Source organism: Eucalyptus grandis, chromosome 1, assembly GCF_016545825.1.
Source record: "Eucalyptus grandis isolate ANBG69807.140 chromosome 1, ASM1654582v1, whole genome shotgun sequence".
Lineage (NCBI taxonomy): Eukaryota > Viridiplantae > Streptophyta > Magnoliopsida > Myrtales > Myrtaceae > Eucalyptus > Eucalyptus grandis.
The window spans coordinates 23587728-23602498 of NC_052612.1; the positions used below are offsets into that span (position 1 = coordinate 23587728).

The following is a 14771-nucleotide window of genomic DNA, read 5'->3' on the forward strand; positions in this document are numbered from 1 at the left end:
CTGACGTGGCAATTTTCCGGCGAGGTGAGTGCAAAACGATATCATTTTGCATATTGACGTGGCTAGAAAATATAAAAACGATGTCGTTTTGTCTCGATGTGGTAAATAATTAATATAAAAATTAATTAAATTAAATTAAAAATTAAATTTATTTAAAATATTTTAAAAAAAGTGGGGGGGCGAAGGCCCTGCCGCCGCCGCCGGAAAGGCTGGTGATGGAGGGGGAGGGTCGGCGGGTCGCGCCCGGCCGACCGGCGGTGAGGGCTCCCCATCGTCGCTAGGAAGGGCCGGCGACGCCGGGAGGAGCGTCGGTCGAGGTCGCCGGGCCACTGGCTAGGGGCCGGCGGCAAGGGCCCGCGAGCCCTCACCCAAATCCGATGAGGGCTCACGGGCCCTCGCCGCCGCAGTCGGCTAGGGGCCGGCGACACCGGCCGACCCTCCTCCCTCCATCGCCGGCCCTTCCCGCGACGGTGGTGAGCGTCGGCAACAAGGGCTCGGCCTTCACCACCTCCCTTCGGCCCCCTCTCCTATTTTTTTTTTAAGTTTTTTAATTTTTTTAAATATTTTAAATAAATTTAGTTTTAAATTTAATTTAATTTTTTTATATTAATTATTTACCACGTAGAAACAAAACGACGTTATTTTTGCATTTTTTAGCCATGTCAGCGTGTAAAATGATGTCGTTTTGCACTCATCTCGCTAGAAAATTGCCACGTCAGCAATTTGATTGAATTGTCACTTAAGTGATTAATTTTGCTCCGATTTTAGTATTTAAGTGTACCTTTCGAAACTTTTGGCACTTAAATGTCCATCCGTGCCAAATTTTGGCATTTAGGCTGTACTTTAGTCTAAATTTTTTTTATGGTGATGTTTATATGAAGTAAGTGCACTGTAATTCCTAAAATATATTATAAAAGTGTAATCATGATATAAAACTTCCAAAAAGTACGGTCAAATTTTAAAACTTATTACAGAAGTATAATCGAGTCATAAATTTTTTCAAAATGTACAATCAATGAAATGAATTGATTGGACTAATTTGATAAGTTTTAGTATTCAATTGCACTTTATGTGATAAGTTATAGTACTTACTTGCAGCATTTGAAAGTTTTAGAATTAGATTGTATTTTTGTGACAATTTTAAGACTTTCAAAACATTTATCTCTATTTATAATGACCAAAACTGTAAAAAAAGTAATTATATGATGGTATTGTTCTAATATGGGCAATAAAGTGATTATTAAAATTTGTGGATAATGCCGAAAGGCTAATTTGATTTTGTTATGAAAAGTCTACGAATTAAATTGAACAAATGGTAAATTTAGGGTGGAGGCACTTATCAGATTTAACATTTGCTATTATGTAAGGATGACATTATATGGACTACTATTGTCTTGCTTTTTCAATGAGCGATAGATATAGATTTAACATAGACTATATATATATATATATATATATGACAAATTTACGTTCTATTAAATTTCTTTAAATTTTACCGTTAATATGATCAGTTGAAACGTGACAATTAAATATGTACTAATTTGCGATTTTACTCTTCATTTATCACATGTTATACCAATTTATGATTTTTTGGTAATATTAATTTAATTTAATGAAAATTTAAGAAAGGTAAAATTGATCACATGTGTTTGGAGATTTTCGTTGAAAATGAAAAACAATTTTCTTTCTAAAGGCAAAAGGAACAAATGAAGAAAAACTAGAGGCGAGCGATTTCCTCCTCACCAGCTCGAACCGAAGCAGAAGCAAAGCAATCACTCCCACTCCACAGAAACCGCCTCGCCTCCAGTTCCTCCTCTCGCGCGACCGCTGCGGATATGAATCTCGCCGCTCGCGTCCGTCGCTGCTAAACCATCGATCGACGCCGAACCACGATGATGACGATTCGGGCCGCGAACGGCTGCTCCTCCGTGCTCCGCTCCCCTCCTCCTCCTCCTCTCCGCGCCTTGCGCCGCCTCTGCTTCTGCCCCCGTGCTGGGACGCCCCGGGCGTCCTCCCTTGCGGCGGCGGCGGCGGCGGCGCTCCGGTGCGAGCGGACCTCGTCCGGGCATGGCGGCGGCGGCGCTCGGAGGTATTGCGTCCACAGCCTCGTCGAGAGCGTCATCGAGGAGATTAGGGAGTCGCGCCGGCGGAGGCACACCTGCTCTGCTTCCAAGTAAAACTCCCTACCTCCTCGTTTTTCTCGCTTCCTCAATCGTGTTTTCGAGCTGGTGTTCTTCAGTAGGACACTCCTTGATGGTGAGTGGATGAACCTGGGTAGACACGACTCGTGAGAGGGTCGAAATGATGAGGTCTCTGCGTCGTGTTCGGTCTGATTAGGTTAATTATTGATCGGCCAGTCGACGCGCATGCATTCTGCTGATGCATTGGTCAGTCTAGTACCGATAAGTTGTTGCTCAGAGTATTTTCTTGTCGGACAAGTTTACCTGAGTTGTCCTCCCGATAGGCTGTCATTTCTACAGCTCTCGTACGCGATGGTTGAAATTCCTTTTCCTAAGTCTCATTTGAGCTGGTATAGATGATGGCGGCGTGTTACTACAGTAATTTCTGATTATTTTAATATTATAATGCCAATCGCAGAATGGCCCTCACCAGCAGTGGCGAACTTTTGGAAGATAAGCTAGTAAACCGAGCACTCCAGAAAGGGTTGCTGCTGGAGTTCAAAAAAGATTCCGAGAAAGTATTGTTGGCGGTCACTCAGAGGCCCGATGGCAAGAAAAATTGGATGGTTTCCGATCAGGTTTTGCTTGATACAACTAAAGCACATAGGTTGCTAGTTGTTGGCAATAAATCTTCTTTCACGAACCTACTGTTTTAGCTGCTTAATTCATTCCTGGGTTGATGTCAGAATGGCGTCACATCATCAATCAAGCCACAGCAGATTACTTTTATTGTTCCCGGTGTTGAAAATTTTGACCAGAAAGAAATTTCAGACTTTTTACAGAGGGCTGAGGATAACTTGGTTAGTTCCTCTTGTATATTCCAAACACGCAAATGTTTTTGTGTAGGCAAGTAATTTCTTGTTCGGCTTCATGCAGGACCCAACATTGCTCGAATTCGCTTGGGTTGAGCTTCTGGAGAAAAATAAGTCAGTAACAGCAGAGGAATTGGCGGAGGTACTATAAGATGCATTTTTGAATGCTAGTTGTGCTGTTGTGTTTAATAACCCCAGCTTATTCTACAGATGATCTTCGGCAGTTCAGAACCCTTGGAGAGCTATTGTGCACATCTTTTTCTCTCAAAGGATGAAATTTACTTCACAGTCCTTGAAGCAAAAGGCTCACGTAGAATTTATGGTCCTCGGCCTGCTGCACAGGTACATGTTGCTTATGCTGCAGTGAGAATGTCTACAATCTCAGATAACATGGGAAGGAATATTCAGTCCCTAGAAACTATTGTTCTTAAAATATGTCATGTTAGATTCCGATGGCAAATTGATGGAATAGTTAGCTTTGTAGTAAGTGATGTACTTATTATATGTCTAAAGAATGCTAATTCAGTGAAGATGGGGGAAGTTTATCAGAAGAGTGCTAAATCAGTGAGATGATTTTGAATCTCTTCCAATTTATAATATTAATGAGGGCATGGCATTTTACTGAAAACGCTTGCACAAAACTTTTCATTCTTGAGAAACTGTATCCTTTCACCATCTTGATTAGCCTCTAATATACTACTTTAATTAATGAGTGACTATTCTAATTTTGGAAAGTTTGAATGCGGATACCTTGAATTATTCAAGAGTAGAAAAAGTTTTTTTTTTTTTTTGAGTCACTTCGACTTTAAGTGTCCTCAAGGATTTGAAACATGAAATATTGCATCCTTCTCTCTCTCTCTCTCTCTCTCTCTCTCTCATGGTCCTTTTATAACACTGGTTATGGCTACATGATATGCTAGGTGGAAGAACAGATGCGTAGGAAGCTTGCACGAGAAGCAGCTGAGAAGGAAATTGAGGAGTTTGTTCAGTTGTTGACATCTGCTAAGTTGATGCCCTTCCCTGCCAAACCTCGGAAATCTTCATGGCTTACGGAAGAGAAAATTCGAAAGAAAATAGAGTCTCTTGAATGTTACGCAATTGATGCATGCAAAAATGATGAGCAGAGGAAATTAGCAGGCGTGGTACATTCCTAGATCCATGTTACATTGTTTAACCCTTTACCTATCTCCCTGGGGAAGGAGAAAGAGAGAAAAAGAGGGGGGGAACTGGTGGTGTTAGGCTTTGATTCTTTTGGGTTTTATCACTTGAAGTGATGAGGGGAAAAACAATTATTACACTAATAGTTTTTTGATTGGGGAAGCAAAACTAGTGATGCAATTTCACGAGCATCAGTTTTCATTTTAGCTATATATGCCTTAGGATCGCTTCCATTTTATTGGCACGAATGCAGTGTCACATGGTAATCATTCTTCTCTATTGTCGCAGATCCTGAAGGCAATGGGACTGACAAAAACAGCATCATCGGCAATGAATCTTCTCGTAGATATTGGCTATTTCCCTGTACATGTCAATCTCGATCTGTTAAAACTGAATATCCCTACCGTTCATTCAGAGGAGCTAATATCAGCTGCTGAGATTCTTTTATCACAGTCAGTTGACATTGATGAGGTATGTATATTTTTTGCTTCAAAGTTAATAAAATCACTTTTTAGGTCTGAGATTGGTTAAAGTAACTTTGTATGCATCTATGGATGATAGAACAATTGCTTCCACCTTTTTGCGGATAAGGTTCCAACAACGATGATTTCACAAATAACCATCAAAGTTATGAGGCGTTAAGTTTAATTTCTTTATTAAATCCTTAATTTGATTTTTAACCCTTCATTCTTTTTCTTTTCGGAGATTAGACTGAACGGAAAGATCTTACTGACCTGAAGGTGTATGCAATCGATGTTGATGAGGCTGATGAGGTAAGCATCAATTAATTTATCGTTAGCTTCTCTGAACTATAATCTCCAATATTGGTTTCTGGGAGATATGAGCATATGAATAAGAGCAGGAAGGATGAATGTACTTGATTGGAAAATGATGTGTAGGAGGGATGCTGGAAGGAACTAAGGGCCTGTTTGATATCAGATATATGCCCAGATAAAGCAAAAGCTTATATTCTAATCTAGGGCTGGTAATATTGGACAGGACCATTTGCACAGATGAATTACAGAAAGAAAACTCAAATATGACTCAATATGATGTGCATAGCACTATATATTGGCACAAATCATACAAATTAACATGTTTCCATAATAATTTAACCATTTGACATATAGAATCAACATTGTGATGTTTTATTCTAACTAAAATCGACACTAATTATGAATGCCATTATGACATGCTTACACAAATTGTCAGCCCTACTAAAAATTTTGTAGGTGATTGGGAGCTTTGAACGACAATGAGGAGAATTAGCATATTTATCCTCATTGCCTTCTTTCCAATCACGTGTAAACAAAAGGCGAGCAAATTAAAGCATTTTGAATTGATGTGCAGTTTTGGAAGAAGAATGAGAGTTTTTCTCACATGCCTCAAATGGCTAATTGGCAATGATTTGCAGCTTGATGATGCCTTGAGTGCAACAAGATTGCTGGATGGCCGAATCAAAGTCTGGATACATGTTGCGGACCCAGCCAGATTTGTACGACCGGGGAGCATAGTTGATAGGTAGTTTTGGTAACTCATACGTCTAGAAATACAATTTAGAGGTTCATCCTCTATGTTTCTATGATATGTAGGGAAGCGATGAAGCGGGGAACTTCTATTTTCTTGCCTACGGCCACCTATCCAATGTTCCCTGAGAAACTTGCTATGGAGGGAATGAGTTTGAAACAAGGAGAGGTCTGCAATGCTGTTAGTGTTTCTGTTGTCCTGCATTCTGATGGAAGGTAATCTCTAGGGTTTTTTGGCCATTTTATCCGTGAGCATCTAACTTCATTGTGTTCAAGTGCACTCTCTATTTGTTAGTATCTCATATTCTCTGTGACATGGAAACATTTAGGCCAGACATCAATTTAACTCCAGGCCTGGAGCTTCTTAATTTTATGGGTGATTCTCTTACTATTTCAATAAAAGAGGAGTATGTACCGTGTTCCTCTGAATCATTAAGTGTGTAAAAGAGGTGACCCTCAGAGTTTTGACCCTCAGTTTTTCCTGGGACCCCTCCCATCAGTGCCATATACGAGGATTATTGAAATGCTTACACTGCTGGAATCTTATCTTGCTATCTGAATCATTAAGTAATCAATACGAGGACTTTTCCTGGGACCCCTCCCATCACTTATACATACATACATACATACATACATACATACATACATACATATATATATGGTCAACTTGTTGATTTTGAATTTCCAAGAGATGATAACACAGTTCAAATTTTGTGTGCTATAGCATTGCAGAATTTGCAGTTGATAATTCTATCATCAAACCAACATATATGCTTACCTACGAGAGTGCGTCTGAGCTGATTCATCTGAACTTAGAAGAGGAGATTGAACTGAAAATTCTATCAGAAGCAGCTGCTCTTCGATTGCGATGGCGTCGACAACAGGTTGGCCTAATATTGATTACTTCATTTCATTTCTGGAGAATCTTATGTATTCTCTTGAGAGTGCTTCTCCCAGTTTTAGTTGAATCTTAGGTTTTTAGTTGAATTAGTGTAATCAGTTGTCATATATATATGAAGTTTTACACCACTATTGGAATGCATTAAATTGATCTATGAATCAATTTGATTCGAAAATGACCAAGCCAGAAAAATAGATAGCCATTTGTGTCTAGTGACTTAATGTGTCAAAAGAATCTTTCCTGGTTTTGTGGTATAAAAACCAAGCATTGCTCAAGAACCGTTTGCTTGTATCATTCATCTATCTTTCCCCGAATTTGATACCACTTTCTCATTGATCAGGCCCTGGTTTGAAAGATAGATGTGACAATAGGTTTGTATGAGCTTCTAGAACATCTAGACTAAAGTGCGACTGCAGTAATTCTCCCTTTATTTGACTTGATTTATCACGTTCTTTCAAATTTAACATCTGTTGAAATTTTTAGGGTGCAATAGACACGGCAACTCTGGAAACGCGCATAAAGGTGCCTGATCCTGATGAGCCAGAACCAGAAATTAAACTCTATGTGGAAGACCAAGCTGACCCTGCCATGAGACTTGTCTCTGAAATGATGATACTCTGTGGCGAAGTTATAGCCTCCTACGGTTCTCAAAACAACATTCCCTTGCCTTACAGAGGGCAGCCACAATCGAACATTGATGTATCTGCATTCTCACACCTTCCAGAAGGACCAGTTAGGAGTTCTGCTTTGGTCAGGATTATGCGTGCTGCAGAATTTGACTTCGGGAAGCCTATACGCCATGGCATTCTTGGAATTCCTGGTTATGTTCAATTTACATCTCCTATCCGTAGATATATGGATCTTCTTGCTCATTATCAGGTGAGTTCTTTTATTTTCGTTAATTTCTAATCAGCCTTAGCAAAACTTGAAACACTTAATACGAAACCCTGCCATTAAGAATGAAATGAGGAAAACATTCTCAAGAAAACAAAATGGCCATAAAAAGAGAAAGATTAACACAGAAGCACTATTACTCCTGCCTTTGGCCATCTCTCCCGCTTGTTACGATGGAGAAAGGACCCAAGAAGCACCTGGACATCTCAGTTCACCATCAATTATATGGTCAAACTTCTGGGACTTGGAAAGGGCATGGCAGGGGAAGTGTAACACTTATTTAGTTGGTACTGCTGTCTATTTCAGTAACTGCTTGTTGTGGAATATTTAGAAAACATGCTATCCTTTGTGATATGCATAAGAACGGATTTAACAAGCTGTGTTCCCATGCAATGCATTGTTCCATAAAGATATTTTTGTAGTATCGTAATTACAGTCCTCAAGCTCTTTTTATTTAATGCATTATCACCCCGCTTGGTGCCTAATAGTGAATTTCTTGTTATTTATCCAAAGAAGAAGAAATAATTGTCTTGTAAATGGACTCTGAAGCATGATTTCACCATGATTTATGAGATTGCTTCAAAGCACTGCTTTCTTAATTTTTCACTCTGGTGTGATTTTAATGTCATTGTTTTAGGCACAGAAGAATTGTAGAGGATTTTAACCTGTATTTTTTATTCTGGCCGAGGGGCTATGGTTTCTGAAATTAAATTTGTCCGTTTGTGCAGTTGAAGGCATTTCTTCAAGGTGAATCTCTCCCTTTTTCAGCTGGACAGCTTGAAGGGATTGCTTCGACTGTAAATATGAATGCTAGGCTTGCTAAGAAGATCTGCAACACAAGTCTTCGTTATTGGATACTGGAATTTTTGAGAAGGCAACCAAAGGAAAAGAAATATCATGCACTGATTCTAAGATTTATTAAAGACAGAATTGCAGCATTATTGTTGGTTGAGGTGAGTATCCTTCGTAACTTATGGCCTCTTGTGATAGTTCATCATCTCTCCTCTATGTTAATATACATCTGTGCCTTCTGTGAGACAAATGTGCATGTTTAACAAGATCTACTGAGCACTCATTATTTGCCTTTAAATTGCTTGGTTAAAATGGTTTGTCACTTGGAATCATTAGATTAGATCCTCGATGTTGATTTACAAGATGCTGGAGAGTATGATATATTCAGTTGAGCTGAGAAATTTATGAGGATAGCATGATCGGTGATTTTTCTATATTCAGCTTCCATCTATGATTATCTTTCTCAAACAAGGAAAATATTTTTACGTATTATTATAATTTTTTTTGAAAGAGCAAATAGGGCAAGGGCCTTCTTATTTCATAGTTTCAGTTTAATGGGCTGTAGAGATGATCAGATTTGAAGAGTGTCCCATTCTTCTCCAAGTACATGCAAGTTTAAATTTGAGAATTGTCTTTAACTTCTATATTCTTATTACTCCGAGTCCCGGGTTGATTAAGATGGCTAACTAGCATCTTTAATGCGAAACCTGCCCTTCAGTATTAGGATTTAGGAACTGAGCATTTGCTTTTGAAGATCTGCCTTCTATTTGAATGTCAACCTATCTAGAGTGGTAAGGTTCAGTTTGTGGATGACCCTGTCTGATTGCGAAGCCCTAATTAGGGAAGGAAATTTTAGAAAGATAATTACTGAAGGAAGGGACAGGGGAAGATGACTGCTTTGTAGTGCGTTATTATTCATTTCTGAGTGAAATCGTGCCTATGACAGCAGTGTGGCATAGGAGGATCCAAGGATTTCTAATAGAAGGCAGTGAAGTGGCTGAACCACTCAGCCTAGTGGACTGCAACGGTGGCTATATGATTTAAGTTGGGCTGCATATTTATTTTAACATGACAAAACCATCTGTCTAGTTGTTGGGGAACTCATTATGACGTCACATGGTAGATTTGACTAAATGGAATTGGTCTTAACATTTCTAAAGAAGGTTATTTTCGATTTAGAAAATATCGTTAGCAGATACAAAAGATCCATGGCAATCTCTGATAAGTACTTTGATCTTCGCCGAGTTTTATCTGCAATTCTTTTGGAATGGTATGTTTTCAATTTGCTATTTGTTTGTTTTAAGATTCCTATGGTGTAAGAATAAGAAAGTTTCTGTTGAGTAATATCTGGGACTATGTTTCAGGTTGGACTTCAAGCTTCAGCATGGGTGTCTCTGGGGAAGGACATTGGGGATGAAATAGTAGTTCGGGTGGAAGAATCTCATCCACGGGACGATTTTCTTTCTCTCAAGGAAGTCATTTGAGGTATATAGAGATATATGTTTGATGGCTATCAACACCTTTTCGTCACATAGGGGTCCATGACTGATTATCGGTAAGCAAGTTTCTGTCTTTCATTGTTTTCAATATGAATTCAGAGAGTGCTGCTTTTTGACTTGCTACCATCACCCATTGACAGAGGATTAGGAACCCAAAGCTAGCAAACCTCAGCATGATAAATAGCATGGATGACTCACTTTACATATAATGAGCTTTCGTGGGCAAAACATCTTTTGAACGAGTTTCTTCACATTGCTGTGCTTTCTGGATGGGTGCTTTGAAGTAATGAGCAGAAGCGGGCTGACATCAAGAGTTTGATTGTCTTTGCATTTGGTAACTCATCTTGATCCATCAGGACAATGAAAGAAAATTTGCCTTGCGTTGTCTCGTATGCTTCTCTCTTCCAACGGGTGATGGCATTCTTTATTCATTCCTAAAAGTGCATCTGGTGGTAAATTGGCTCCTGAACTTCTGCGGTTGAAAGAGGTAGTTGGGTGTGGGGAAAGTCGACTGCAAATTTTGGCAAGCGAGATTTGGAAAGTCCGTTTCTTCTTTTGTTGTATCGATTCTGTAATATACAGCAATAGATGTAAGCAAAAGGAGAACAAGTGGAGAAAGCCAAGCAAAGCTATTTTCATTATTCTTCCCAGGGCTTTTTAAGTCTTCTGGAATGAAGTTCTCTCCCAAACTCCTTTTCCCCAATGACATGAACAATTGCGACATATATACTTGTGAACTGGCCTTTTGAATCTCTTTTGTGATTTTTATAGGGTCTTTTGAGATCGGTGCAAACATAAAGAATACATGTTCTACTTGTTCTGTCGTTTGTCCCATTGAATTGCGCTCATGGGTTGTTTCTCCTTGTCTATGACGACGGCTAACTCCCACGGGGATTCTTGTCAAGCGGAGAGACAATTTCAATGGTTTTGTCGCTGAGCTCTCCATGGAAGTGCTCGACAACCTTGGGAGGCCAAATTAGTCGAGAACGCTAGAAGGAAATTGGGCGTCACAGCTGTTGTTGATGAGAACGACGAGCTTCGAGTCTTGCACTTGGCTGCCTCCACAAGCCCAGGCAAGGGATCCAAGGTCACCCCGGATGCGGCAACGGCCCGCGACAAACAAACAGATTTGGCGCTGCAGGGCAAACGTCAGCGAGCGTCAACCAAGCAACCAGAGATGATCATGCGATCCAAGGCAACCTTCGCCTTATTTGCAAATGGGCGCAAAACAGGAATATGAAAATGTTGGGAAAAATGTCAGAAAAGGCATAAACCTTTTGTATGGATATCAATCCAGTCGTATATATTTTAATGGTGCCAATTTAGTTCTAAATCTTTTGACTCGGTGCCAATTCAATTCTAAACCTTTTAATGGTACTAATTTAGTCACCAAACTTTTAAACTTGTGCTAATTTAGTCCTAAATATTTTGATTTGATACCAATTCACTCATTCTGGCTGATTTTGGCCTAGATTTGCTGACGTGGATGTCGGTCGACTTATCTAGCAATACCTATGTTAACATGGATAATTTTTAATAATATTTTAATATTTATATATATTTGTTTTCTTTTTTCTCTCCTTCCTTTCTTATTCCTTTAGGTGGGAGTCCGCCATTGGTCATGGCTTGGTGAGCTAGCCTTGCCTGGCCAGGTAAGGCTGAGCTTCAGTGAGGGTTAGCCTTGCCAAATTTGCCCTAGGCAAAGTTGACCCTTGCCAAATCCAACAAGGACAAGGTTGCCTTGTTTGGATATGGCAAGGGGAGCTCTTGGCGGGGTTGTCCTTGCCAAGGCTAGAACTGCGGAGGTTGACTGTCACTTAGGCTAGGGCTACCTCGCCGAGCGTCACCTTTGCCCTGGTGACGCTCAACGAGGGGATCCCTTACCAAGGCTCGGCCTCGACTTGACTTGGCGAGGCCAACTCGCTTAGCTATGGTCAGTGGTTGGCCATCGCTTGTGGCTAGCACCGCCTAAAGGAAGAAGATAAAATAAATAAATAAATTGAAAAATCATTAAAAATTGTCAACGTTAGCATTGATGGTGACATGTAAGCCGACGGGTGTCCACATTAATAAATCTAGTCAAAATTAGTTAGAATGACTGAATTAGCATAAAATCAAAAAGTTTATGACTAAATTAGCACTAATTCAAAAGATTTATACTAAGTTGGCACCATTAAAAGTTTGGGACCAAATTAGCATCAAATCAAAAGATTTAGGACTAAATTGGCACCATTAAAATATTTAAAGCTAAATTGGCATAAATTCAACATCTTTAAAACTTTTATGACACTTATCCCTGATAATTTTAGCGGGGTAAGAAAGGTAACTTAAAAACTCCTTAATCCTTAGAGTGATTTTCTGAAAATGTTGAAAATCCCCAACTACTTTTGGTTTTCAGCTTTGCCATTATTGGCTTTCACTCTATTTTTCAAAAAACAAATTGAACCAAATGTAGTCATAGTCGTTTGACATGATCTTAGTAACGCGAAGTTCATAAATTGTCACTTAGTGGGTGTATTTTAGATTACTTTGAGGATTAAATTGACACAGACGTTGGAACTTCTTGGACGACTTCTTGGTTTAAATGGACAAATCAATCTCTTTTTGCTTATTTAGGGTTAATAGTGCCAAAAATTTCAAACCGGTACATTCATAGTAAATTTACTCCAAATTAATTTTTTGATGAAAAAAACCCCAAATTTGTACAACTGTGACAAGTTTATCCTTTATTAATTTCCATTAAATTTTACAATCAAATTTCTAAGTTAGATGAAAAGTGACAGTTGATGAGTACACTAGTTTGAGGTGTCACTCTCTATTTGTTACGAGTATACTAGTTTTGTGATTTTTTTGGTGATATTAATCCAATTTAATATAAATTAACGGAGAGTAAATTTATCATAAACATACCAATTTGTGTTTTTTTGTCGTAAAAAATTAACTTGGGGTGAATTTATCACAAATGTATCAATTTCAGACTTTTCGTGATGTTAACTTGCTTACTTGAGCCACTTAATCGACCTCCTTATCCTTATGCATATGCTATGTGAAAATGAGATGACAGAACTTATTGTCGTGAAAAATTTGGATTCTAACGTTCCAATTCTAGTTTGTCTTGTCCTAAGTCATCTCACATTTTGTCCGAATGTTTCGAATAAATTTGTCGGAATTTCGTGACTTGAGATAAACAATATTAATGGTTACGAAGATGTTAATTTTACTATTCCATTATTTGTTTCTTTCTTTAAGAGAAATCTCATCATAAGATGGTGATTTTTACTGATTTTTTTTTCTTTTGTTATGGGTTTGCATAGCTTTTAATCTCATTGGCAAGTGGAATTGCACGGGACAAGTACCAAAAAGGTAATTAAATTTTTTTTAAAGATAATTAAAAAAAAATTATTTATGTTAGCAACGAGGGTATTGAGGCTCTCGTCTAGATCTAAGAGAGGATTAACCCTTGCTTTGATCTAAGATAGGATTAAGACCCTTGCCCATTGGCTGGCAAGGACCATGACACCTTTGCCTAATCTAGGCGAGGGCATCATGGCCCTCACTTGTCCAAAGTTGTAAATAAGAAATAAATAATGAAAATAATAAAAAGATAAAAAAAATATATTAACAAATAGTAAAATTTATCCACGTCAGCATCATTTGTGTTACATAGGACGGTTAACATGTATGTCAACAACTTCCGATCAATTTTGGCCGAATAGACTATATTGACAAATTGTCAACAGATTGAGGACGTAATTGGTACAATTGAAATATTTATGTCTGGCACAAATGCAATATGTTTAAAGCTTTTTTATACTTTTCCTTAACTGCATTATTGGCCAAAAACAATGATTGGTTATAATCAAACGTCGCACATGGCATTAGGCCTAAGATGAGTGCTTTTTGAAATTTATTTGTACGATAAGATGATAAGATAAATACCAATTCAATACATTCGATTAATTTAAACTGGAAATTGCTAACGTAAACGCCGACAATCTTATATGACATAGCCGGCATTGACGTAGACATTTTTTAAAGGAAAGACTCGTTGGCCAAAATAAAGGAAAAAAGAAGAAGAAAGCAACAAGAAAAAAGAAGAAGATAAAAACAAAAAAATTATAAAAAAAATTCAAAACTATTCATGTTAACACCGACCATGCTATGTAGGATGGTTAGCATCCATGTCGACGATTTCCAACATATTCGGCTAGATGGACTAAATTAATACCAATTAGAAAATGTTCAAAACTAAATTGGTACAAATGAAATATTTATAATTGAATTGATACCAATATAATAAATCTAAGACTTTTTTTTTTGTGGTAATACAATAGATTTAGGATTGAATTGGTACTAATGTAATAGATTTAAGACTTTTTTTTGCACTTTTCCTTTAAAGTTAGTTTGGCCTCTTCACTAGTATAAAGAAAAAACTAATTACTCTTTGACACTTTGGAGATGCCAGCTAGCGTTTTGAGGAGAAAATTATTAAAAAGTTCTTAAACATATTTCAATTGTGCCAATTTAATTTTAAACGTTTATTTTTCCACCAATTGAATTCTAATCTTTTGCATTTGTGCCAATTCAATCCATCAAGTCAATTTTGACCAAATATTGTTGATATTAGACAATTTTTAATGTTATTATTATTATTATTATTATTATTATTATTATTATTATTATTATTATTATTATGAAATTTTTATTTCATTCTTTTGTTTTTCATTGTGGCTGGCGAGGCAAAGCCCACCGGCCCTCACCAGCCACTGGGCAAGGGTTGAGAAACCCTTGCTAATCGCGGACGAAGGCAACCTCTCTTGCGACTAGTGAGGCCATGGTCGCTTTTGCCCATGGCCAACAAGGTTGGCCTCAACTATGGCTGTGTGTGGCTGGCCTCGCTTGTGGCCGCGCGGACATTGCCCATACCATCACGAGGCGCAACCATAGTCAAGGCCAACCTTGCCAAGGTTTTGCTGGCCACAGGCAAAGGCGGCCATGGCCTCGCCAAC

The 14771-nt window shown here is 38.4% G+C and overlaps 1 protein-coding gene across 2 annotated transcripts; it reads left to right on the plus strand.

Annotated features, from left to right (window-relative positions):
• The first annotated feature begins 1735 nt into the window (after positions 1 to 1735).
• On the plus strand, positions 1736 to 10582 carry LOC104436596 (ribonuclease II, chloroplastic/mitochondrial). 2 transcript variants are annotated; one of them, XM_010049431.3, is made up of 15 exons: positions 1738 to 2173; positions 2599 to 2758; positions 2867 to 2980; positions 3057 to 3134; positions 3203 to 3334; positions 3913 to 4134; positions 4439 to 4621; positions 4861 to 4923; positions 5565 to 5671; positions 5743 to 5892; positions 6401 to 6560; positions 7061 to 7456; positions 8200 to 8424; positions 9628 to 9818; positions 9903 to 10582. In XM_010049431.3, the coding sequence occupies exons 1-14, from the start codon at positions 1893 to 1895 to the stop codon at positions 9745 to 9747; spliced, it is 2391 nt and encodes a 796-aa protein (XP_010047733.2). In that variant the 5' UTR covers positions 1738 to 1892; the 3' UTR covers positions 9748 to 9818; positions 9903 to 10582. The 2 variants fall into 2 exon arrangements, with proteins under 2 accessions (XP_039168992.1, XP_010047733.2); XM_039313058.1 differs by lacking the exons at positions 9628 to 9818; positions 9903 to 10582 and having other exon boundaries at positions 1736 to 2173; positions 7061 to 7754; positions 8200 to 8336.
• Positions 10583 to 14771: the final 4189 nt, after the last annotated feature.

Excerpts from the sequence above, each read along its gene's own strand:
- LOC104436596 (XM_010049431.3), top strand. The coding sequence starts at position 1,893 with ATGATGACGATTCGGGCCGCGAACGGCTGCTCCTCCGTGCTCCGCTCC. Across the intron at positions 3,135-3,202 it reads CAGCAGAGGAATTGGCGGAG|ATGATCTTCGGCAGTTCAGA; the intron begins GTACTATAAGAT and ends CTTATTCTACAG. Across the intron at positions 4,924-5,564 it reads ATGTTGATGAGGCTGATGAG|CTTGATGATGCCTTGAGTGC; the intron begins GTAAGCATCAAT and ends AATGATTTGCAG.